Source organism: Rana temporaria, chromosome 6 (assembly GCF_905171775.1).
Source record: "Rana temporaria chromosome 6, aRanTem1.1, whole genome shotgun sequence".
NCBI classification, from domain to species: domain Eukaryota; kingdom Metazoa; phylum Chordata; class Amphibia; order Anura; family Ranidae; genus Rana; species Rana temporaria.
The window spans coordinates 109,388,741-109,415,289 of record NC_053494.1 but is presented as its reverse complement, the minus strand read 5'-3'; the positions used below and the strand labels follow the sequence as shown (position 1 = coordinate 109,415,289).

General features: G+C 47.5%; 1 protein-coding gene across 2 annotated transcripts in view; it reads right to left on the bottom strand.

Annotated features, from left to right (window-relative positions):
• Nucleotides 1-565: 565 nt before the first annotated feature.
• MFSD6 (major facilitator superfamily domain containing 6) overlaps nucleotides 566-26,549 on the bottom strand; it is a 145,795-nt gene continuing 119,811 nt past the window's right edge. Inside the window, exons 7-8 of one of the 2 annotated variants that reach the window (XM_040357170.1) lie at nucleotides 3,845-3,860; nucleotides 1,958-2,045 (exon numbers count right to left, since the gene is read on the bottom strand). In XM_040357170.1, the coding sequence (XP_040213104.1) occupies nucleotides 2,038-2,045; nucleotides 3,845-3,860 (24 nt within the window). In that variant the 3' untranslated portion in view covers nucleotides 1,958-2,037. Of the gene's footprint in view, nucleotides 2,046-3,844; nucleotides 3,861-26,549 lie in introns of both variants that reach the window. The other variant, XM_040357169.1, reaches the window with a different exon arrangement.

The window sequence follows — 26,549 nt, the reverse complement described above, 5'->3', positions numbered from 1 at the left end:
TCGTTTTTTTAACTGATGGTGTGTAGGCACGACTGATCATCAGTCAGCCTCATCGAATAACTGATGAAAAAATCCATCAGACCGTTTTCATCAGACTAACCTATCGTGTGTAGAGGGCATTAGGCCTCTTGCACATGATACTCCTGCTTGAGCATCTACTTTTTTTTAGTATGTATTTGCACATATTTATGCGCCATTTCACAAATACGCACAAATGCGCATTTTCGCTCAAAATTATTCTTGCGTGCTCGTTCTGCACAATATATATATTTGAGCATTTGCCCAAATTTGTGCGCACAAGGTGTAAATTGCTGGCCAAAAAAAAAGCAGATTTTTCTTCTTCTTTTTTTTTTACTGAAGAATGCACATAACTCGTTTATGTGCCGGTATGCATAGGCACATTACAAATTAAAAGGCTTCATTTTAGGCTCAGTAAAAAAAAAAGCTGTAATGAGCTTTTTCAAGCTGCATGTGTCCTAATACACAGATATTAAAGTTTTAGTAACAAATGTATCTTTCATTTGAGGCTGCATAAAAACTTTGACTTGCCCTTCTCTCCTTTATAAAACAGACCCAGCACCAGTCCAAACGTCTCTTCCCCAGGCAACATTTAAAAAATCATAATGGTTATGTAGACTCAATAAAAATGGATATACCGTATTTTTCACTCCATAAGACGCACCTAGGTTTTAGAGGAATAAAATAAAATATTTTTAACCAAATGGTGTACAAAAATATTTTATATTATACTACTACTATAGGTGGGTGGTGGACACACAGCAATACCACCCCCCCCTATCAAATCGGCTCAGCTACACTATTATCTACTATATATACACACTATATGAGCACCTCTGGCTGGCTGACTGCCTCATATGTACCCAGGAAGCAGCTAGGAAGGAAGACTGAGGACACTTAGACAGTTTACAGCAGCAGCTGCCAGGGAAGGAGCAGGAAGTCAAACTAGACCAGACCACGGTGCCAGGTTCCGGCTGAAAAAAAAAAAAAAAAAAAACAGCAAGGGCTCTCACCACTTTCGGGATGGTGTCACCTATGGCGGGTTTTGACACCCAGGGCATGTCGCTTCCCCCCGCTCCACCTTGGTATGCCCCTCACATCCTGTCTTCTCTCATTCACAGAGAAACTGAGCACTGGGATTCTGATGGGGCAGCAGTGACGGGGGTGCTGTCAGTATTCGCTCCATAAGATGCAGGGACATTTCCCCCCATTTTGTGGGGGGGGGGGGGAAGTGCGTCTTATGGGGCGAGAAATACAGTAGGTTACTGGAACGTCAATGGGGCTTTAATGATCATCAACAAATAAACTGGTAGCTTTGGGGCCAAGTTACTAAAGCAGTCATGTCTCACTTTGCTCTGTCAATCATGTGCATGTGTTCCCATTTTTAAATCATTTGTTATTATAGCTGGATGTTAAAAGCTTTTAGTAACTGGTTGAAAAAAAGGAATAGCAACAAAAAAAAAAAAAAAAAAGCACAAGTATCCCAAGTGCCGACAGTGCTTGTACTGTATATACACACACAGAATTTTAATATTTAATTTACAAGGCAAATATTCTGTCTGTTTCAGTCTGTAAACTTTTATATGCAATGCACGCCACAGACTATAAATATATAAATAAAATGTGGTCCCCAGGGGTTGAAACCAGAGAAACATCATCACCTCCTTTGTAAATGTTAGTATCTAGATATCATTTTTTTTTTCTATTTGTTGCCATTTATTCTACAAAGTGTTTTTGTAGTTTTTTTGTCTGTCATTTGCAGAGGTTTTCAGTGTATAACCAACATACTTCTCAATACGAAGATGGTAACCATATTAATGCCCCCCATCTGTGTGTGGGGTGGATAAGCCGTCTTCTGAAGAATTGTCCTTGGAGATGCCAGTGTCAGTTGGCTGAACGTGGTCAGTATTTCCTGGTGCACCAAGGTCATCGTTCCTCTGGCCATCAGCAGTATCAGCAGTTGCCTCAGCACTGGGGGCTTCATTCATCACCGACTGTGGTGATCTTGAGGAATCGTTTTCACTTTCCTGTGTGATATACAGAAAGTAAAGCATTAAAGTACTTTACCACTACTTCTGTTAAAAAGTCACATCCGTTTTCAAGAATTTGTTTACCATGCACATCAAGACAGACATTAAAGTGGTCAATGAAATGTGTTCCACAAAGAAAACATCTCACAAAAAGTTGCATGCCTTTGAAACACGATTAATATCTCTGAAATTCTGCCAGTTCAAAATATACATTGACATTTTTTTTTTAGAACCATTTAAAACAGGGGTCTCAAACTGGTGGCCCTCCAGCTTTCGCAGAACTGCAATTCCCATGAGGCTGAAAGTTACAAGCATGACTCCCATAGCCCGAGGAATAATGGGACTTGTAGTTCCGCTACAGTAGGAGGGCCACCAGTTTGAGACCCCTGATTTAGAGTGTTACTAAACAGTAAGATCAGTCTGTATATGCAGAAAAGCATGCTTGTTATACTCACTGTGAAACCTAATGGGTTAATCCTTCCCTTCTTTTACTGTACCCAATCCCTCTGCTGATAGTAGAGCCCTATGAGGCACTCTGCACATGCTCAGTTTGGTGTGTATTGCTAGAGAGGTTTTTTTTTTGGGAGTGTGCATGTGATCAGCACTGTCCAGAAAGGAAGTCGGGGGCCATGCACCTTTATAGGACAGTTAGAGAAGAATGAAAACTCCTCCTACAAGCTTTAACTAGTGCTTGGCCTGGACACGGATAGAAGTCACAATACGGCTATATACTGAAGAGATCAGGTATGTAGCAGTATATTTACTAAAATAATTGCATTTCCGTGTTCTGTTTGCTGTGGTAGACCAGTTATAGTAAATGCAGGGTCCTGGGTTCAGTAACGCTTTAAAGTATTGAGCCACCTAAAACATTTTTCACTTGTGTATAGATGATGGTGGTACATGGCAATGGGTTTGGAAGGAATGCACAAAATGGAATAAGACACTGCAGAAGTGATTTCCAGTACCACCCAGTACTCCCCATGCTCTTCAACCCCACCCCCGGCTCTCTGATCCACGGTGCTCTCCAGCTCCGCCAGTACCCTTCTATCATGTCTGCAGTCTCTGACCTCTTGTAGCATGTCCGCAGTCTCTGATTATCTCCTGTACTAGGTCTGAATTGTGAAATTAAATGGGGATGAGAGTTACATTGTGGCGAGCCTCTGCACTAGGTGACTCATCCCCACCCAGAGTCATCCTCGCCCATTTTCACAATGCAACTCAATCATCCTCATCCCCACTCAGAATTGTCCATCATCCCCACCCAGAATCATCCATCCCGCTCCACAATGATCCTCATCCCCACCCAGAATCGTCTATCCCGCTCCAAAATGATCCTCATCCCCACCCAGAATCATCCATCCCGCTCCACAATAATCCTCATCCCCACCCAGAATCATCCATCCCTCTTCCACAGTGTATCTCCGTCCCTGCCCAGGAACATCCATCCCTCTACAGGATTCTGGGTGGGGATACACTGTGGATGATGCTGGGTGGGGACACATTGTGGAAAGGGATGTGTATAATTCTGGGCGGGAATGGGGATACATGGGTTTCTTGGGTGAGTTCCCACACTTATTTCCCAGGACTTGACCTCTGGGTATTAATAAGTCTAAAATGGCACTGTGTGTTTTTAGATATGCAAAAAGGGGTTGCACCACATACATTTACTACAAATGGACATTCACATCAACATTACAGTCTCGCATGTAGCCTTATGAAGGACTAGCTCAATGAAAAGAGGGGTATAATTGCTCCAAAATAAAGGAATTCGTAATTCAAAGCAAGCATTACTATACCTTTAGTTCTTGTTTCCTGTTATCCAACGAACAGCAATGGAAAAACAATACTTAATACACATCACTACACATTAAACTAAATGTTATACCAAATAACCGAATAATATCAAATAATAGAAGTAATAATCAAAATGGAAATGTAATATATTTAACATTTTAAATTTGCAATTTTTAAGTGAACGTTAATGCATTTTTTTATCTGTAGCAAATCTTATCACTGCTGAATTGCATTATCTTTTACGTTTTAAAAAGTTAATCTTTGAGCATTTAAATATAATTATATTCTGCACTAACTACATCGCATTCCCCAACAGCCTAATGCAGCTGCTGGAAAATGAAATGCCCCACAGTAGCCAAAAGCAGTGGTCACCAACCCTGTCCTCAGGGCCCACCAACAGGCCAGGTTTGCAAGATAACTGAAATACATAATTTGCTGCTCCGTGATTGCAGTATTCCAATCTGCATTTCCCCAAGACCTGGCCTGTTAGTGGGCCCTGAGGACAGGGGTGATGACCACCGTGCTAAAGTTTATTGTATAAGTGTGTTCCTGTGGTACCCTCAGCCTCGGAGAGATCACGGGGGGATTTATGGACTTCACTTATTTATTTATAATTTGTTCACTTTAGCTGTAGTGTTATTTGATATTAATTTTCATGTTACTGTATCATATGTAAACTGTGTTTGTGGTGAAACGGTTTATTACTGAGGGTGAATGTTTCGGCATTGTTAGTATAGTGGACCTAAAGTGATTGTAAAGTTAAATAACAAACATGTAATACTTACCTGCTCTGTTCAATGGAGTTTTACAGAGCAGCCCCAATCCTGCTCTTCTGGGGTTCCCTGCCAGTGCCAAAAATGTATGGGCGTTATAATTAAGTCGAAATTAGTCGATTACCGTATATACTCGAGTATAAGCCAAGTTTTTCAGCCCTTTTTTAGGGCTGAAAATACCCCCCTCGGCTTATACTTGAGTCAGTGTACCTGAATTCTTGACAGGCGTCCATTTTTTTTTTTTTTAAAGTCGTGGCTTCCTCCTGGCGTTCCGTTCCGTGATGGGCATTTGACACTGTTCTGCCTATCATGGAGATCCTCTCATTCGGACAGTTTCCCAGCAGACACTGTCCGCAGATGAGAGGACCATGATTGGCGGAACACTGAACACAGTGTCTGCTGGGAGATCGAGTCCGAGGATGAGAGGACCTCCACGATGGGCAGAACACAGTGTCAAATGCCTATCACGGAACGGAACGCCAGGAGGAAGCCGCGACTTTTAAAAAATGGACGCCTGTCAAGAATTTAGGTACTCGGGCACAAGACTGCAATGGGCACAGTGAGGTATGGCACAGTGAGGTATGGCACAGTGAGGTATGGCACAGTGAGACTGCAATGGGCACAGTGAGGAATGGCACATTGAGACTGCAATGGGCACAGCGAGGCGTGCAAATGGGCATTGTTGACCCTCTTTTCCGCTTACAGTAGCTGCTGCTGCATTCTCACCCTAGGCTTATACTCGAGTCAATAGGTTTTCTCAGTTTTTTGTGGTAAAATTAGTTCCTCGGCTTATACTAGAGTATATACAGTAATCGATTAAAAATAAAAAATTAATCGAACACGAACATTTTAATCAGTAAGAGCCCTACAAAAATATATATTTAATGCAACTTGTTGTCCATGTGAAACAGCAGTGATAAGCAGGCCGATGAGGTATACATACAGTACAGTGTGAAAAGAAAACAATCCGCATGCATTGGTAAATAGATACATAAAAACAGTATACAGGAATCAAAAGTACAAGCATCAGTAGTGCCAGATGCAATTTGTGAGACCACGCTCGCTTCTTCAGGGGTAGATGCTTTAATGCATCTGCAATACAAGCAATAAACCAAATAAATTTATGTTACGTTACACAGAATTGGCAGGGAGGTGAGGGGTCTGAGTACAAGACCCTATACTCACCAATGGGCTGGGCCAGGTCATCAATCACTGACTACACAGGCAGCAGCAGCAACAGACATCCAGCTCGAGGGCTGGGGAGGTGGAGCAAAATGTAACCCCAACAGGGGAACAGCCGAAAGAATGACATAGCTTTGATGCCTGTGAGTGTCCCAAGTCTCACTTAAAAAATAGTCAAAGAGTATATGTGTGTGTCAAAAGACCCTGCAAATGCAGATAAGCTTAATGTAGCGACTTAGGGCCAGATTCAGAGAAGAAGTACGCCGGAGTGTCTGCTGATACTCCGGCGTACTTTCAAATTTGCCGCGTCGTATCTTTAGTTTGAATCCTCAAACCAAGATACGACGGCTTCTGGCTTCGATCCGACAGGCGTACGGCTTCGTACGCCTTCAGATCGTAGGTATAATACTTCGGCGCCCGCTGGGTGGAGTTTGCGTCGTTTTCCGCGTCGGGTATGCTAATTAGCTGTTTACGGCGATTCACGAAGGTACGCGCGGCCGTCGCATTCTCTTACGTCGTCGCTAGTCGGCTTTTCCCGGCGTATAGTTAAAGCTGGTATTTCGTGGCCTATCTTTAGACTTGCCATGTTAAAGTATGGCCGTCGTTCCCGCGTCAAATTTCAATATTTTTTTTTTTTTGCACAAGTCGTCCGTGAATAGGAAAGGACGTAACTCACGTAGACGTTCGAAAAATGACGTCAGTGCGACGTCATTTCGCGCAAAGCACGGCGGGAAATTTTAAAACGGAGCATGCGCAGTACGTTCGGCGCGGGAACGCGCCTAATTTAAATGATACACGCCCCATTTGAATTAGGCGGGCTTGCGTCGGACGGATTTACGCTGCGCCGCCGCAAGTTTACAGGCAAGTGCTCTGTGAATCAAGCACTTGCCCATAAAACTTGCGGCGGTGTAACGTAAATGCAATACGTTACGCCGCCGGAATTCTACATGAATCTGGCCCTTAGTATACATGCAACAATACATAAACCAGCTGGGAGACTGAAGGGACAGTGAGAATATTCATTACAAATGGGAGAGGATATTAATAAGTAAAATGTTAATTTCACCGTCCAGCTTGGGAGCTGCAATATGTGTAAGGGAGGTCTTCTGATCTCCAGCTGTCCCCTCCTGCCCATCTTGGTGGGGCCACCCACATATCGGCGTCATGTTTTCCACACCCATCGGGTGGCCCCTACTTGGCGTCATCGCGTATGGGCTGTGTGGACCATCTCGGGTATTTGGGGTCACTGCACCTGCCCAACCCCAGTGGCGGCAAGCGTCTCCAGCGCTCGCACGCCTCGTCACCTGTACATGACGTTGGGGCGGAGCATCTGGCCATCCCAGGGTACAAGTTAGAGGCCTGAAATGGCAGCGATTTCCATTTCCATCTATGAGGGATAGACAATATATACTGATGTTTTTCAGTTTAGCTCACTCTGGTATGGTTCTTAATTTTTCCCCAAACTTTTCAGCCCCAGCGCACCCTATATATAACTTATCCTCTCACATTTTTTATGAATATTCTCACTGTCCCTTCAGTCTCCCAGTCCATACCAGCGTCACCTCATGCTGGTTTATGTATTTTTACATGCCTATCAAATTATTGCATTAAGCTTATCTGCATTTGCAGGGTCTTTTGACACACATATACTCTATTTTTCAGCTGTCATCCATTAGGGACAGGGTGAGACTTCTTGGGACAATCACACGCATCAAAGCCATGTCAGTCCTCTGGCTGTTCCCCTGTTGGGGTTACCCTTTGCTCCGCCCTCCTCAGCCCCATAGATGTATGTCTGTTGCTGCCGCGCATGTGGAGTCAGTGAATGATGACCTGCCCCAGCCCACTGGCGAGTATGGGGTTTTGTACTCAAACCACTCACCTCCCTGCCAATTCTGTGTAACATACATTTGGTTCATTGCTTGTATTGCAGATACATTAAAGCATCTACCCCTGAATAAGCGAGCGTGGTCTCACGAAACGCGTCATACCACCGATGCTTGTATACTGTTTTTTTTTTTCCACAAAAAAGATTTTTATTAAGGAAAAGATAGTCATACATATATGCGTATAAAAATGCACAAGTACAAACAAAGTATGACAATACTTCTGGTAGTACAATTATGGCGTGACATAAGCAAGGTAACACAGCTGATCACGGCATCAGTGAGTACGTAAGGTAGTGCCATGTAGTATTTAACATAATAACACCAATTAAATGCCATAAGCCTATGGACAAATCATTGATAACCGACACTTGTGGTTCAGTCAGGGGGCCTGGGGGAGGTGTTGGTCGGTTATATCGCCGGAGGGGCCAAGGGCCCCAGTTGGAGAGGGTGACAGAGAGAAAAGAAGAGGAAAAAAAAAGGGGAAGAGAGGGGAAAGAAAAGAAAGAACACACAAAAAAAGAAAAGAGGGGAGGGGGGGGAAGTGGGGTGGGTCCAGGTCGTGAGAATCCTTCTGACAAGTAGTTTCTTGCTAGCAAGGGAAGAGGGACTTGTACAAATCTGAGTTCCTGAAGTGTGACCAACATGCCCACGTCGTTGTAAACTTCTGAATACGATCCTGGGCAATATAAATCAATTCCTCCATCTCCTCAATTTTGGACACCCTGGCCAGCCACTCTCTGATGGTTGGGACATCCGATGAGCGCCAGTGGGTGGGGATGCAGAGTCTGGCCGCATTGACCATGTGCATGGCCAATGATTTCTGGTAGGCGTGTCGGGAGAGGGATGTGTGGTGTAAAAGGTATTGAGCTGGGGTGTAGTCTAAGGTATAGGTGGTGACCGAGGAGATTATGGAGTGAACTTCTCTCCAAAATGGTTGGAGCAGAGGGCATTCCCACCAGATGTGGATCATGGAGCCTATTGCATTTTGACACCTCCAACAGGTGTTCGGAACTGAGGGTGAGAACTTGTGTAAGCGAGCTGGGGTCCTATACCATTTTGTGATGATTTTATATCCATTTTCCTGGATAGCTACATTCATCGAGCCTTTGTGAGCAGATGTATAGATGGATTCCCAGTCATCTTCCGTGAGAGTCAGTTGTAAATCTGCCTCCCAGGAAGTATGTAGCGACTGTGTCAGGGAGGGGTCCTTGTCAGCTTGCAGAAGAGCATAAATACATGAGATTAGATGTCTCTGGGGCGTAGAGCGTGTACATAGTGTTTCGAATGGCGTAAGACTTCTATTCCAGGGGTCGTTCGCGTTTGTGGAGGTAAGGAAGTGTGACAGTTGTCTGTATGACCAGAAGGGAAAGGCACCCGTACGAGAATCGGAGTTCAACTCATCGTAGGAACGCCGACGGCCTTTATGAAAGAAATGACAAGCCAGAACCTCCTCGTGTGGCCATTCCCTTTGCAGGAATGTTTTGGGCTCTCCCGGTGGGAACTCAGGGTTCTCTCTCATGGGAGTCAGCGGACCTGGTTGTGAGGATAGGTTGAAGAGAGACATTGCTTTCCTGAAGGCTAGAAGAGAGGGGAGAATGAGAGGGTGCTGCCTGATAGATGGGGGCCAGTATCTGGGCGTCACCCAAGGTAGAGTATGTGTCAAGAACTGTGAAAAGGAGTTTTCTAACATCACCCAGGGTTTGCTTTTTTTGTGAGTGTTCCAGTCGACTACTCTGGTTAGATGGCAAGCTAGGTAATACTTGTTCAGGTCAGGGAGCCCAATTCCGCCCGACGTCTTTGCACAGGTTAGGCGCGAGAATTTAATGCGTGGGGTTGAATTCTTCCATATGAAGGCTGTGCAGGCCTTTTTGTATGTCGCGAAAAAGGAGGGGGGTAAGTGGATTGGGATAGTTTGCATTATGTATAAAAGGCGAGGTAAGACAACCATTTTCACGAGCGCTGAACGTCCGAACCAAGATATGTTTAGTGCGGCCCATTCTTTCAAGTCTGATTGAATTTTAGTGAGGGAGGAAAGGAAGTTTTCGCTATATAGATCTGATAACTTTCTAGTGATTTGGATTCCTAGGTAGGTGATGGCCTCAGTTTTCCACTGAAAAGGGAAGGAGTCCTGACAGTGAGAGACGTCTTGGGGGGACAGTGTCACATTGAGTGCATGAGATTTCGTGTAATTTATTTTAAGGTTGGACAATGTCCCAAAGTAATTAATGTCCTTTAATAGGTTAGGTAAAGAGATTCGGGGGGCTTGTAAGGATAATAGTATGTCGTCGGCAAAGGCTGCGATTTTGAAATATCTACGGTCAAAAGGGATGCCCTTGATGTCAGTATTGTCACGTATTCTGTTCAATAGGGGTTCTAATGTTAGGACAAAGATCAAGGGGGACAGCGGACAGCCCTGACGCGTGCCGTTGCTAATAGAGAAGGCGTCCGACAGGAGGCCATTAGCCTTAACTTTGGCTGAGGGATTAGAGTATAGAGCATCAATATGCGCGAACATGCGAGGAAGGAGTCCTATGTTCCTCAAAACCTCCCGCATGTAATCCCAGGCCACCCTGTCGAACGCCTTCTCAGCGTCGAGGGAAAGTAGGAACCCCTTAGTGCCTGATGAGGTGAGCCAGTGGTGTAGATTTATTGTACGGATGGTGTTGTCTCTGGCTTCCCTGCCAGGGACAAAACCTACTTGATCGGGTAGAACAAGGCCCGGAATCAGTGATATCAGCCTGTTTGCTAGGATTTTTGAGTAGAGTTTAATATCTACATTAAGCAAGGATATTGGCCTGTAGTTCGAAACTAGTGAAGGGTCTTTACTATCTTTCGGGATAACAGCTATATGGGCTTCTAACATTCTTCCTAATGACACTTGGGGGTTTGCGAATGAGTTAAATGTCCGCAGCATTTGAGGGGTAAGGTCGTCTTGGAAGCATTTGTAATAAACTAAGGGGAGGCCATCAGGGCCCGGGCTTTTTCCCACTTTCATTTGTTTAATTGCCAATTTAAGTTCTTCCATGGAGAGAGGGCTCTCCATGGCCTCCGCCTTTTCCGAGGGAATGGACTTGGGGGAATATCGAGCAAGGAATTCTTTTATTTGGACCGAACGTGTGAGCGCGTCGGCTGGTTTCCCCCCTTCTGGCGTCAAATTATAGAGTTTTGAGTAAAATTTCTCGAATTGCTTGGTTATGTCCTCATTTTTAGAGAACACATTGCCATTTTTGTCCCGGATATGATGGATTACCGAAGAAGTTTTGGAAGCCTGTATCGTGCGCGCCAATAATCTCCCGCTCTTGTTCCCATGCTCGTAGAAGATTTTCTGGCCAAGGACGTATTGTCGCCTGGTACGTTTGCCTAATTCGTCTAGCAGGGTGGAGCGCGCAAGCAGGAGGTCTTGTAGTGTGGCTTGCAAGGCCGACTGTTTATGGGCAGCTTCAAGGCGGTTAATCGTGGCAATGAGTGTCTTAATCCTTTCTTGGTGTCGTTTTTTATGCGCTGTTGACAGGGCAATCAAAGTCCCTCTAATAACGCACTTGTGGGCTTCCCATAGTGTGATGGGTGTCACGTCAGGGGTGGCGTTCTCTCCAAAGTATCGTTGGATTCGTGCGCTTATCTGTCTAAGGTTTTCGGGGTCTTTTAGTAAGGAGGGGTTCAGTCTCCAGGTCTTAGTCGTTTTGTTGGATTCTGGAAAGACGAGTGTCACTGTAATGGGGTGGTGGTCTGATAGAAACATTGGTTCTATGGTGGCCTTCGTGAGAAGTGAAAGGTCTGTTTGAGAAAGAAAGAAATAGTCGATTCTTGAGTATTTGTTATGCGGGGGGGAAAAAAAGGGATTTTTTAATACAGCTTACCTGTAAAATCCTTTTCTTGGAGTACATCACGGGACACAGAGCAGCATATTCATTACTATGTGGGTTATATGGAGTACCTTCAGGTGTTGACACTGGCAATCTCAAACAGGAAATGCCCCTCCCTATATAACCCCCTCCCATAGGAGGAGTACCTCAGTTTTGTAGCAAGCAGTATGCCTCCCAAAATGGTCCCCAAAAAGAGGGGTGGGAGCTCTGTGTCCCGTGATGTACTCCAAGAAAAGGATTTTACAGGTAAGCTGTATTAAAAAATCCCTTTTTCTTTATCGTACATCACGGGACACAGAGCAGCATATTCATTACTATGTGGGATGTCCCAAAGCAATGCTCACAATGAGGGGAGGGAGAACATCTCCAAGACAAAAGGATTTAATTTAGAGAAATACTCAAATCATAATAAATCCAACTTAGTTGAGAAAAAGACCGGAGTTAGGCTTACCGGTAACTCTGTTTCTAGGAGTCTTCCAGGACAGCCTCTTGAGACCTTGGGCTCCTCCCTCCGGGACAGGAAACACGTACACCCTTTTCTTTAAAGGGCAGTCCTCTAGATCTCCTCCTCAGTTTGCCCGAGAAATACCAGAAGATCCTGAAAGACATAGTCTACTAACACATCGTTAGATCATTTTTATATCTTCACCACAATTACAGTTCCTAACAGACACCGGGTGGGAAAAACTCCGGCTGTCCTGGAAGACTCCTAGAAACAGAGTTACCGGTAAGCCTAACTCCGGTCTTTCTCTAGTCGTCTTCCAGGACAGCCTCTTGAGATGACAAGCAAGAAACTTACTGGTTTTTAGGGTGGGACTACTGTCTGGAGGACCCTTCGTCCAAAGGCCTGATCCTTGTCTGACAGCAGATCCAACCGGTAATGTCTTGCAAAGGTTGAGTAAGATGTCCAGGCTGCCGCCTTACAGATCTCTTCCGGGGACGCTCCTGCTCTTTCTGCCCAGGAAACCGCCACTGCCCGAGTAGAATGTGCTTTAACTGTAGGTGGTTCCCTACCCCCTAACATATATGCTTCTACAATCAACATCCTAAGCCATCTGGCAATAGAGGATTTTGATGTTCTGTGACCCTTGCGGGCACCTGAGAAGTTAACAAAAAGTGAGTCACACAATCTAAATTCCTTTGTGACATCTAAGTAAAATAAAAGATTTCTTTTAACATCCAATAAGGACAAAAATTCCCCTTCATCATCTTCTGAAGAGGAAAGCAGGGTTGGTAGGACAATGTCCTGAGTCCTATGAAAGGTAGAGGCTACCTTGGGTAGGAAGCTAGGATCCGTCCTAAGGACTATCCTATCGTCAAAAACAGATAGGAAGGGCTCCCTAATAGAGAGGGCCTGAAGATCACTGACTCTCCTGGCTGAGGCTATGGCCACTAGAAAAACTGTTTTAAGGGTAACATGTTTCAGGGAAGACTCTTCCAGCGGTTCAAAAGGTTTGTTAGTAAGAGCCTTTAGTACCAAGGACAGATCCCAAGAGGGACAGGCTCTAATCCTAGTTGGATTAGATCTTGTCAGACTTTTGAAAAAGTTTGACGAAGCGATCCTGTTGGAGAGGTACATCCAAAAAAATACTTAAGGCAGCCGCCTGTACTTTGAGAGTGCTGACTGATAAGCCTAAGTCTGCACCTGCCTGCAAAAATTCTAGCACTACTGGGATGCCGGAATGATTCATTCCTTGCTGTATCTTCCAGGAATTGAATTTTTTCCACACCTTAGAGTATATTGCTCTAGTTACAGGTTTGCGACACCCTAAGAGAGTCGTGACAACTTTATCCGAAAAACCCTGTGCTTTCAATAGTTGCTCCTCAGAAACCAGGCAGTTAGTTTCAGGTTCTTTATCTGAGGATGAAGGACTGGACCTATGGATAGTAGATCTACTTTTTCCGGAAGTGTCCAAGGTGGATACAGGGCCAGCCTCCACAGGCTGGCGAACCATGGCCTCTTGGGCCAGAAAGGCGTGATCAGAATCAGATCCGCTGGTTCCCTGAGAAATTTTTGAATTACCCTGGGGATCAACCTCACTGGAGGGAATGCGTATGCCAGGCTGAAATGCCAAGGATGTGAGAAGGCATCTATCCCCCTCGCTCTGTCTTGTGGGTGAATGGAAAAATATGTTGTAACCTTCCTGTTCTCCTCTGCTGCGAACAGGTCCACCTCTGGTAGTCCCCAGAGTGACACTATCTGGTAGAAAGTCTCCTGGTCTAGAGACCACTCGTCCTGGCATACTACCTGTCTGCTGAGGAAATCTGCCAGGGTATTCAGTGAGCCCTTTAAGTGTACAGCTGAAAGGTGTACCAGATTTTTCTCTGCCCAGATCAAGATCTGTGTAGCCGTTGCCTGGAGGGCTGGGCTCCTTGTGCCTCCTTGCTTGTTTATATAAGCTACTGTGGCAGCGTTGTCCGTCCTGATTTGTAGATGCTGACCCACTAGATAGCACTTGAAGTCCTGAATGGCTTTTAGAACGGCCAGCAGTTCTTTTTGGTTCGATGACCGAAGGACCTCCGAGGACGCCCACTGACCCTGGGTCCAAACTTCTCCCAGGTGGGCTCCCCAACCCCCCCTGCTGGCATCGGTGGTCATTACCAGAGCCACTGGCGGATCCCAGAGAAGACCCTTGTCCAGGTTTTCTCTGGCTCTCCACCACCATAGGTTTCTTTGAATGCTCTTTGGGATAGGTATTGTGAGGTCCAAATCCTCCTTCCTGCCACTCCAAAGTTTGAGCATATGTGCCTGGAGAGGACGTGAATGAAATCTGGCCCAGGGTACCGCCGGAAAACAGGCCGACATCAGACCCAGAACTCGCATAACTTGCCTTATGCTGATTTTCTGATTCGTCTGGAGGAGAGCAACCGCCTGATCCAGTTTGAGATTTTTTTCCTGGGGAAGGAAAATCTTCTTTTCTACTGAGGATATTCTGTATCCCAGATACATTACCTCCTGGGATGGTATCATCTGCGATTTTTCTTCGTTGACCAGCCAACCCAGGGAACGCAGGAAAGACAGGGCTACCTTCAGGTCGCTCTCTAACTGATGACCAGACGGGGCTATGAACAACAGATCGTCTAGGTAAGGCACTATTGTTACTCCTTGGAGTCTCAGGGGTGCCAGGGCTTCTGCTAGGACTTTGGTAAAAATCCTTGGCGAGGAAGACAGGCCAAAGGGGAGGGCCCTGAATTGCAGATGTCTGGTAGCAGAACCCAGTCTCACCGCTAGACGCAGGAATTTTTGGCATTCCTGACGGATCGGAATGTGTAAATATGCGTCCCGTAAGTCCACGGTGGCCATATAACACTTTGGGAAGATCAGACTGGTGACTGAAAATATCGATTCCATTCTGAACCGTTTGTACCGGACCCATTTGTTGAGGGGACGAAGGTTTAAAATCAGTCTGTACTTTCCTGAGGGTTTTTTCACTACGAAGACGTGTGAATACACCCCCTGACCTTCCTCCTCCTGGGGAACTTCCGACAGAACCCTTTGATCCAACAGGTCCCCTAAAAGGAGACCCAGGGCCTCTGCTTTCTCCCGGTCTCTGGGAGGTTGAGTGACCAAAAATATCGGGGGAGGGGGAGCTGAAAATTCCAGCCTGTAGCCGTTTTCTATGAGATCGTGTACAAACGGACTGACTGTTAATTCTGTCCATTGTGAGAGGAACTCCCCCAATCTTCCTCCCACAGGGACCTGAGTGTCACTGGGTTTTGGGGGGAACCTGAGGAGGGTTAAACAAGATTCCTCCTCTTCCCCGTCCCTTTTGGCCCGACCAATGTTTTTTAGGATGTGAATCCCGGTCTTTCTGGTTTTGCCTAAACCCTCGAAAAAAGCGTTTATTTCCTTCTTTCTTTTCGGAAAGGCTTTCTTTTTATCTTGTGTCCTTTCTAGTGCCCTTTTTAAAATGATGTCACCCCTTTTATCCATCGGATCTTTAAGTGATCCAAGGTCATCGAAGGCCAGGTCAGTTCTTTTTGATACCCTGGCCAGAGGTGCATCCAGCTTTGGAACTTTGTTCCATGGGAGCGTTGTATCTTCCTCAAAAGGAAACCTACGCTTTAGGTTCCCTGCAAAAAAAGGTCTTTTTTCTGGTTGCTCCCACTCCAACAAAATCGTTTCCACCAACGATTTATGAACAGGAAAACACCTGGTCTTTACAGCACTACCTTGATAAAGTTGGTCGTGCTTAGATAGCTGGACCTGTTCCTCTCGGATCTCTAGGGTTTCATATATTGCTTTAAGCAAGTCTCCCACATCTTCTAGAGACAGTCTATATCTAGTCCCCCTGGAAGAGTCTTCCTCTAGCTCAGAGCCAGAAGCTGAATCTACCTGAGAGGAAGTCTGGGACCGAGTGGACCCTCCTGCTTCCTCCTCCTCATGCTCATCCCCTTCGACCGGAGTTGCCAAGGACGGGGCACTAGGGGTCCTATATACTGGGGACGGCATCTGCATCCTATCCATCATTCCCCGGAAAGATTTGAAAGTGGATGCGAGTTCATCTTTTACAGATGATAAGACTTTTTGGCATTCTGCCACAGAGTCGTCTTTGACCAGACTGGAGATGCACTCTACACATAGAGGCTTTTTCCAGCTGGAACCCAACTTTTCCCCACATACAGCGCACTTTCTTTTAGGGGCTTGTGCTGGCGTTTTGTCCTGAGTTTTGACCTAAAATCAAACACAAACACCAAAAGAGTTGTTTAGATATAGAAAACAATGCCCCCTGACAACCACACCGTGTGTCAGAAAAAGATAAGTGCTGGGGAGCCCTCCACCACAGGTTCCCTGCCCAGGGAGGGAAAAAAAGGTCCTGAGATAATTTAGACCAGGTCCCCCAAGGTAAGTAAAGAGTCAGCCTAGCCCCCCTTACCTGGGAGACGCCGGAGCCGGTGGACCCGGAGTCTGTAGCCTGCCTCGCTTCCTCCATCGGTCCTGTGTCCTGGAACAGCCCGGCTGCGTTTGGAACACACCGCTCCGTGTGCCTTCCTTCCACTGCCGCGCCCAAGTCGAATGGGACTAGGTTTCGACGGCGCCCCTTGATGACGCCGTTCCGGTGATGCACTTCCGCCTTGTGGAACGCATCCGTCCCGCCCCTCAGCGCCGCTCCGGAAGGGGATCTGCAGTGCAGAGCGGCATGGCACAGCCAGCGTCTCTCGCCGCCGCCATTGCTGATGTACCGCGCTGTGCTCTGTGAGGAAGACCAACGCAACAGGTACTGGGTACTGCGGGGGGGGATGCAGTCATCAAGGGTTCCCACTCTCTCTGAGCTTTAGACAGCAGTGAAATCGGTGACCTTCTCTTCCTAGCAGGAGCAGAGGGGTACCAGGCAGAGAGGGAAATCCAGCATTTTTAAAAGTCCCTAAAAAACGTGCTCCTTCCCTTCTGGCAGGAAACACAATAACTGAGGAGGAGATCTAGAGGACTGCCCTTTAAAGAAAAGGGTGTACGTGTTTCCTGTCCCGGAGGGAGGAGCCCAAGGTCTCAAGAGGCTGTCCTGGAAGACGACTAGAGAAATAATCTTAAATTTTAAATTTAACTCAAAAAAGAGGAGCCCCCGGAATCCGAGGGTCTCAAACTGCAGCCTGCAGCACTGCCTGCCCAAAGGCTGTATCAGTATTCCTTCTTACGTCCAACTGGTAGAATTTTGTAAACGTGTGGACAGAAGACCAGGTTGCCGCCTTGCAAACTTGAGCCATAGAGATCTGGTGATGCGCTGCCCAGGAGGCGCCCATGGCCCTAGTAGAATGAGCCTTTAATGATACTGGAGGAGGCAACCCTTTCAAGCCGTAGGCCTGAGTGATTAATTGCTTAATCCACCTAGAAATGGTGGATTTTGCAGCTGCCTGCCCCTTCTTGGGCCCATCCGGTAATATGAACAGCACATCTGTTTTCCGGATCTTCTTTGTAGCTTTAAGATAGGCCTTCATGGCCCTGACGATATCCAAGGTATGCAGCAACCCTTCCTTTCTGGAAGTAGGTTTAGGGAAGAAGGATGGTAATACCAAATCCTGGTTCAAATGAAAACCGGATATAACCTTCGGTAGGAAGGAAGGATGAGGGCGGAGAACGACCCTGTCCTTGTGAAAAATAAGATATGGTTCCTTACAGGATAAGGCCGCCAGTTCCGATACTCTTCTTGCGGAAACTATGGCGACCAAAAATACTAACTTCCTTGTCAGTAAAACCAAAGGAATTTCAGCCAACGGCTCAAACGGTTGTTTCTGTAAACTTGACAGAACAAGGTTTAAATCCCACGGGCAAAGCGGGGATTTAACTGGAGGTTTAATACGTAAGACCCCTTGAAGGAAGGTCTTAACCAGCGAGTGGGTGGCCAGCGGCCGCTGAAACTACACTGACAGAGCAGAAATCTGTCCTTTGATTGTGCTTAATGCCAATCCTTTATCCACTCCTAGCTGGAGAAAACTTAAAACTCTATCAATGGTGAATTTGCGAGAAAGCCATCGCTTGGACTCACACCAGCCTACATAGGCCTTCCAGACCCTGTAATAAATCACCCTAGAGACCGGTTTCCTGGCTCTGATTAGGGTAGAGATTACTTTCTGAGACAGACCTCTACCCCTGAGAATCAGGGATTCAGCTTCCAGGCCGTCAAATTTAGATGCCGTAAGGCAGGGTGGAGGATCGGACCTTGCGATAGCAGGTCTGGCCGTAGAGGAAGAGTCCAAGGGTCTCCCACTACCATCCTTAAGATTAGTGAGTACCATGCCCTTCTGGGCCATGCTGGAGCTACCAGGATGACTGGTATGTGCTCCACCCGGATCCTGCGCAGCAGGCGGGGTAGTAACTGGAGCGGGGGAAACGCATAAAGAAGTTTGAACTGATGCCAAGGGCAAACCAGAGCATCGGTTCCGCAGGCCATCGGATCCCTTGAGCGGGACATGAACCTGTCTAGCTTCTTGTTGAGTCTCGATGCCATGATATCCACGTCCGGCACTCCCCATTTTTGGTAGAGTGCTTGAAAGGTTTGTGGATGCAGAGACCATTCCCCCGGCAATAGAGTCTGGCGGTTTAAGAAGTCCGCCTGAAAGTTGTCCACTCCGGGAATGAATATTGCCGATATGCAGGGCACATGAGCCTCTGCCCCTAGGAGAATCAAGCTCACTTCTCTCTGAGCGGCCTGACTCCTGGTTCCCCCTTGGTGATCTATGTATGCCACTGCCGTGGCATTGTCTGATTGAACTCTCACCGGGAACCCCTGCAATTTCGACGTCCAAGCCCTGAGGGCTAGTCGAACCGCTCTGAGCTCCAAGATGTTGATGGGTAAAAGCTTCTCTGGCCTTGCCCAAATACCTTGGCGAGTGGAACCATCCACAATCGCTCCCCAGCCCGTCAGGCTGGCGTCTGTGGTCACTATCTTCCAAGCCACTGGGTTGAAAGACTTTCCCTTCAGTAGATTCTGAGGGTCTAACCACCAACACAGACTTTGCCGGACTCTTGATGAGAGTGGCAACGGGATATCCAAGGCCTGTGGCCTTCTGCTCCATGCTGACAGGATGGCTGCCTGCAGGATGCGAGTGTGGCTCTGGGCGTATGGCACCGCCTCGAATGTAGCCCCCATCTTGCCTAGTAGTCTCATACATAGGCGAATAGTCGGTTCTTTCTTGCTTAGAACCAGTAGGATTAATTCCTTGATGGCTTTGACCTTCCTCAGAGGTAGGAACACCCCTTGTTGTTCTGTGTCTAATCTCATGCCGAGATATTCCAACTGCCTTGTGGGCTGGAATGCTGACTTTTCTCGATTTAGGACCCAGCCGAACCTCTCGAGGTATTGGACCGTGAGGGCCACTGCTCGCTCCAAGCCGGGAGACGAGTGGTCTATGACTAGGAGGTCGTCCAGGTATGCTAGGATCGTGACCCCTTGGATCCTTAGCTTGGCTAGGATTGGAGCTAGAACCTTCGTGAACACCCGGGGGGCCGTAGCCTCCATTAGGTTGGAGTAGAAACCCAGCCCCTGTTCCAGGACTGGTACCTCTACTATTACTCCCTGGGAAAGTAGATGATCTAGAGCCGATCTTAATGCGGCTCCTTTCTCCAGATCGTTTGGAATCCTCGACTCCTGGAAATGAGGAGGAGGAAACCTTAGGAACTCTAGCTTGTAGCCTGTGGCCACGGAAGACCGTACCCACTCGTCGGGAATGCTGGCTTCCCAAATCTCCGAAAAGAGTCGCAGCCTTCCCCCCACCTTCGTGGGTGGGGGCGCCCCTTCATGAGGTAGACTTGGGGGCTGGTTTTGCTGGCTTGCGAAACCACTGCCTCTTGCCTCTAACAGCCTGTCCTTCTGATCTGCTGTTGAAGCCGAAGTTTGCTCTTGCAGGAGGCCGTCGATACTGCTTGGCATTAGAGGGCCCCTGCCCAGGGGAGGACTGTCGTTTAAACGCAGGCCCCTGAACCTTCTTCTTAGTTCGCAAGAGTGTACTCTTGCCGCTTGAAATGGTCTGAATGTATTTATCTAGGTCCTCTCCGAAGAGCCGTCCTCCATGGAAGGGGAACCCTACCAGGAGCTTCTTGCATGGGGGCTCAGCCTCCCAGCTTTTTAACCATAAGAGTCTTCTCATATGGATAAGGGATAACGATAAACGTGACGCTTGCTGGATGGAATCCTTGATTGCGTCTACCGTAAAACATATGGCCTTAGGGACATCCGAAAATTCTTCTGCCTGCTCGGCAGGAATAAGTTCAAGCATTTGCTTAAATTGATCTGATAAAGCTTGAGCGACTCCAATCGCAGCCACGGCTGGCTGTACTACTGCCCCTGCAGAAGTGAAGGAGTTCTTAAGTAGTGCTTCCAAGCGCTTATCAACTGGATCTTTGAAAACCTGTACGTTCTCTACAGGGCATGTTAACGATTTGTTAACACATGAGATGGCTGCGTCTACTGCAGGAGAAGCCCATCTCTTGGAAAACTTTTCTTCCATAGGATATAAGACAGAAAATTTCTTAGGTGGTAAGAACACCTTGTCTGGTTTGTTCCACTCTTGGAACAAGACTCCCTCCAATAGAGGATGGATCGGAAACACAGCACTGCTTTGAGGCGCCCTCAGTGAGCCCAAAGCTGAAATCGTCGATACCTGGAGATCTGGTACAGGCAGGTTGAATGCCTTATGGACCAAGTCCGTCAAGCCTTGAATCCACCAGCTCTCCCTCAGGGAGACTGCCCCAGACTCCTCTGTATCCGGATCTTCGATCCCTGAACCTACTTGGTCTTTGTCCAAGAGGTCGTCCAATTCCCCAGAGGAAAGGACCTCCTCTTCCGAGGGTCCGCGCACGGGTGACGGAGATCTATTCCGCTTACTACCCCGCATAGCTGCGGCTATCATTTCTCCCATGCTTCTCCGCATCTCATTTAAAGAGGTGAGCAACACCTCCTCCGTGACCATCTTAGGGTTGGGTTGACTCGCGTCAGCTCCAGCCCCAGATCCCAATGGCCCAAAGGCTCCCTGTGGGGAAAGCAGCGGCATAGCTCTTGTGTCCGAGACCTCAGACTCTGTGGGGGAATCCCCACCTTTTGTACCCTCTGGCTTGTTCTTTGATGCCATGGTACAATACCGAGGCACACCTGCTACTTATTGGTACCTGGGACTTATAAATAGTTAAATGCCCAAACACCTGTTTGGGGAATAAAAAATGTTTCCTCTACCCCAGATGACACTTTTTTTTTTTTTTTTTTTCAAAAGAAAAAAACTTTTCTTCTTCAATCTAGGCAAGAAAAAACATTCTATCCCCCTGAGTAGTATTGCCAAAGAAAAGACTATGAGATGGAAAAGAAAAAACAGCCTATTCCTAGGCTAAACCACAATCTTCTGAAGACTGTAGTATTCTTTCTGGCCACTGTGTGTCCTCAGCGCCCCGTGCTTCACTCCAGTCCTTCCTCCCTCAAGCCAAAGTATTGAATGAGCTGTGGTACTAAGGAAGGGCCGCCCCTTCCTTAAACCACTGACCCGCCCTTCCCCCCCAGCTAAAACGGCGCCAAATGCGCCTATAACACGTGCACGCGCACCGCGCGCGCGCCCGCCGACGGGGGGGGGGTGGGAGGAAGGGCCTCTCTGTTCCTGCAGCCGCAGGCCTGGAACACACGAGGAGGTCAGCGTTTTTTGCCTGTCTTGCAGGCATGAGGAAGAGGACTGGATAGAGCATCGCCTGGAGGCTTGCAGGTAAGCATAGCTCTCTGACACACACATACATTTGTACACAAAAGGCCCCACTCACAGCTTTTCCAACACTACCAGGGAGGTCACTTTTTATGGGGAATGATAACATATAGAGCCATCCTATCTTCATGATATGTGACTGGTTTGCCAGATGCAATGCATAACCTTAGGCATGTCCCCTGTGACCTCCCAGAAAAAACTTGCTAAGAGCCAAGTTCCGCAAGTTTTTCCCCTTACTTACCTGCTCCATGCCGCAGGACTTTGCCAAGCAAGAGGCCCAATCTTCCCCCATCTCCGTGGGGATGTCTAGACCTTCAGGCCCTGGGAACCTTCTTCTTCCATGAAGGATCCACTGTCCTGGACCCATATAGCACCCTGGCAAACAGAAAACATTAGGCGCCCAAAGGTTTTCTAAGTTCTGGGCCCAGGGTCCAGCTCTCTTAAAAAGAAAGCATTATGGGCTATACCCCAAGGGTTTGGGGTCCGGTTACTGACCACTTTAGCGCTCAGGCTTTTTTGGACAGAACCGGTAGCTCACCTAATCCCAAGGATGCGGAGGCAAGCTAAACCATGACTAACACCTAAGACACTGGCGTAAAAACTGAGGTACTCCTCCTATGGGAGGGGGTTATATAGGGAGGGGCATTTCCTGTTTGAGATTGCCAGTGTCAACACCTGAAGGTACTCCATATAACCCACATAGTAATGAATATGCTGCTCTGTGTCCCGTGATGTACGATAAAGAAAAAGGTATAGTCTTTTCCAGTGGGGAACATGGTGCGCCATGGAGCGTCAGGTTCTGTAGCTGGATTTTGATTTGGCGGAGGGCTCTGTAAGAGAGAGACGTCGTACCGGTGGATGTATCTACAGTTGGGTTGAGGGGGACATTAAAGTCCTCTCCTAGCAGCACAATCCCTTCGCGAAATGTGAAGAGAAGATCGGACACTTTCCTGAAAAAGGAAGTTTGGTGTTCGTTTGGACAATATACATTTGCTAGCGTAACAGGTTTGGAGGCGTATCTACCTTTAACAAATATGTATCTACCTTCGGGGTCTATCATTGTGTCTAAAATTTGGAAATCAGCGTGTTTGGAGATGAGGATTGAGACCCCTTTTGTTTTGGAGTCTGGGTTTGTGGAATGCAATGCACATTTGTATACATGGTTGCCTAGTTTAGGGATGGCATCTGAACGGAAGTGTGTTTCCTGCAACAGGAGGAAGTGAGCTTTGTGTTTGGTCAGAGCAGCTAAGACCTGCGACCTTTTTTCTGGGAGGTTGAGGCCTTTGACATTTAACGAGAGGCATTTCAGCGACAATTGTTGGGTAGGGATCTGTGTCTTCTGCATCGTAACAGCTGGCGGGGAGTAGAGAGTGTATGCGAGGGATTTGCGTCACTCGCTGGACCCAGGGAGAGGGAGGGAGGAGATGTAAGGAAAGAAAGAAACGGGAAAGAAGGGGGGAGAGAGAGAGAAGAGAGAGAGAGAAAGAAAAGGAAAAAGGAAGAGAAAAAAAAAAAAAAAAGAAAAGAAAAAATTAGGGGGGGGGAGGGGAGAGGGGGTCTGTCTAGTTGAGCAGAACCGGGGGAGGGGGATAATAGAATTAAAAGTCACACCTACGCAGGGTGTATCAGTCCCAGGTGTGAGAAATTACCGGAGGTGGCTAGGGAAATACCCACCCACCTTAGGGGGGTAGGGAGGGAGTCCGGAATGTCAGCTTCAATCCAGTAGGGAAGCTGTGGGGGGATAGAAAACCGTGGGTGGAATACGGAATGTCGCACCACAGAGGACGAAGGGTGGAGAACAGGTGTTTCCAGGGTGTGGATAGAGACGTATCACCACTAAAGAGGGACATTAACGTTTCAGAGTAAAGCTTATCAGTAGTCCGTTGGGTCTGCTCAGCTCCGCAGTCAATTTGCGGCTTAACCGCACACCAAGTGCAAGGTAGGCAGAATCAAGGGCCAAAGTCTATCAAGTAGGCAAAATCCTAGATAACATGTGAGGGGTAGTGACAGCATCTGGCGGTTTTGAGTACCGCCAGGAAGCTTCTAGCACACCCGAAAGGGGTTGGACCTACCCAATCCTATAAACACATTAAGTATAAAACAGTCAGTCTTTAAGCAGATATACAGTTAAAACAAACGATTAAAGAAGACCAGTACATGTTTCATCAGGGTTGTAAAATAAAATACAATACAATTTCCCCATTCTGAGAAAACTAGGCGATCCGCATCTTTGCCTGGATAGGTCATCCCCCTCCAGACCCAGATGTAGCTGCCAGGAACCTCCTCCGAGAAGGTAGTCACAGCTTCCCGCTTGATATAAGCTCAACCCACACATGTATAGCAACATTTGAAATCCCAACTAACAGTTTTTGCAGTGAGTATAAGTATGAGTATAGCCCATAGTGAAAGTGTAAGAGGCGTGTAGGATTTCCCTTAGGCCCTCAGGGGGGCAAGGGGACATAGCAGAGCGAAATATCTAGTAGTCTTAAGTGCACACACGCTCTAACGAATAAAACACAGCAGAATCTGGGCTGAAGTGGTATCAGAAGTTGTCCGATGAGATTTGCAGGGGGATACTGCAGTTATAGATGTGCATATGGGCTAATGGCAGAGTCAAACAGTGTCTAAGCTGGAGCGCTTCAAGGAAATGGACTCGCTGGGGTTCGTAGGAGGCCATAGCAGCCATACATGTGTAATGATCACATCAATACCTGAGCTTTAGAATCTACAAATAATGATTCAGCTTGGTTCACGGGGGGCTATTGCGACTGTACGTGCAAACAATCTGATGAAACAGTACCTGAGTCGGGGAGATCCAGGGGTTTGTCCATCTGGAGTCGCGGGAGGATATCGAAAGCTCACTGTATCGCGTCGGCTACGGCCTTTCGGGTTACCGGGCGATGTCAGTCGTCTAGGGCCCGACTGTGCAATACGGGTGGAGATAAGAACAGGCAAACCTTCAAGCTGAAAAAAGAACGAGAGGGAGCAACAAGAAAAAGGAAAAAGAACATGAGCAAAAACATAACGGGGGCTCCCTCTCGTCATTGTTGAGTGGATGGGTGAGGTCTTCAGGATTTAAGCATCTTGGTGGCCCCTACGCGGGGTGACGGCTGGTTCAAGGTCACGTGGAGGAGGATCACGGTGGGAATGGCGGTCATTAGGTGCTGTGGGGTCCAGTCTGCGACGTCTGGAACGTTGCCTTTGCGACTTCGGGGACGAAGTGTGGGAGACCGGTTTCCACGGCTCAGCAGGGAAGTAGAAAGCGTACCAGTCCGGCAGGTCAATAGGTGGAATATCCAGCTGCTCGCAGAACGTGGGCAGGTCTTCTGGGGTACGGAGGAGAGCTGTGTGACCTCTGGAGGAGGCCGAGAGGCAGAAGGGGAACTTCCACCTATACTGGATGTTGCGAGCCCGCAACGTGTCCAGCAGGGGGCGCAGTGTCCGTCTGTTTTGTAATGTTATTTGGGAGAGATCTTGAAATAGTTTAATGTCTGCTCCATTAAACAAAATGCGGCCTGTCTCTCGCCTTCCGCAGTATTTCTTCCTTAAGGGGAAAATTGACAATGCAGCAGACAATGTCTCTTGGGGGTTCAGAGTCACGGGGAGGAGGTCTCAGGGCCCGATGGATTCGCTCCATTTCGATGGGGGTTTCAGCTGGGCGCCCAAGCAGGTCATTGAAAATGGCGCAAACTGTCTGTGGCATGGTAGCTTGGTCTACCCCCTCGGGTAGCCCCCTCACCCTAATGTTATGTCTGCGGCCACGGTTGTCCAATTCCTCCACTTGCCTGTGGAGTTCAAACATGTGTGGGAGTTGTAGGTCGTAGGCCCTCTGTACTTGCCTGACCGCTGCTGCCTGCATCTGAGAGGATTCCTCCACTGCCGTGATGCGGTGATTCATCGTGTGGATGTCCGATTTCAGATCGGATATAGCCGCTGTGAGGGTGTGCTTGATGTCCAGCGCCACCTTCTGCAGGTCCCTCTGGAGGTCTAGCAGGCTGGGGTTGGACGCCATAGTTCCGCCGTCGGCGAACGGCGATTCGGCCGTGTTGCTACTCGAGGCCGGGGATGCGGCCTGTGTAGCGTGTGTCTCCGCGTGTGTCCCCGACGGCCGGGTCCGGAACATCTCTGGGATGTTGTTACTTAGCTGGGTCCCGGTCTCTTTCAGCGTGCGGGGTGTTGAGGAGCTCCTTGTGGATTTACCCATGTTTTAGGGTCGGATGGATCCTGGAAATGTGCTTCTTTTCGTCCTCTGTGTGCGGAGCTCCTTCTCTAAGCAGCCATCTCGGATCCCGTCCAGGCCACGCCCCGCTTGTATACTGTTTTTATGCGATTTACCAATGCATGTTGATTGTTTTCTTGTCACACTGTATGTATAACTCATCGGACTGCTCATCACTGCTGTTGTGTTTCACATGCACAACAAGTTTCAATAAATATGTATTTTTATATACCAAGACTCCTTTTACACTGGGGCCTTTTTCAGGTGCTTTAGCGTTAAAAAAAAAAAAAAAAAAGCGCATTAAAGAAGCTGCATCTGCAATCCCAATGTGAAAGCCTGAGTGCTTTCACACTGAGGCACTGTGCTGGCAGGGCATCAAAGTCCTGCAAGCAGCTTCTTTGCAGCACTTTAGGAGCGTTGAATACACTGCACCTAAAGCCCCCTTCCCATTGAGGGAGCTTTTTTTAATGCCAAAGCGGCTGAAAAACGTCCCCAGTGTGAAATGGGTCTTAGCGGCACTTTACCAGCGTTTTTCGGGAGCTGGCAGTGTGAAAGGCCTCTGAAAGCACTCGGACTTTTACATTGGGATTGGAGATGAGGCTTCTTTC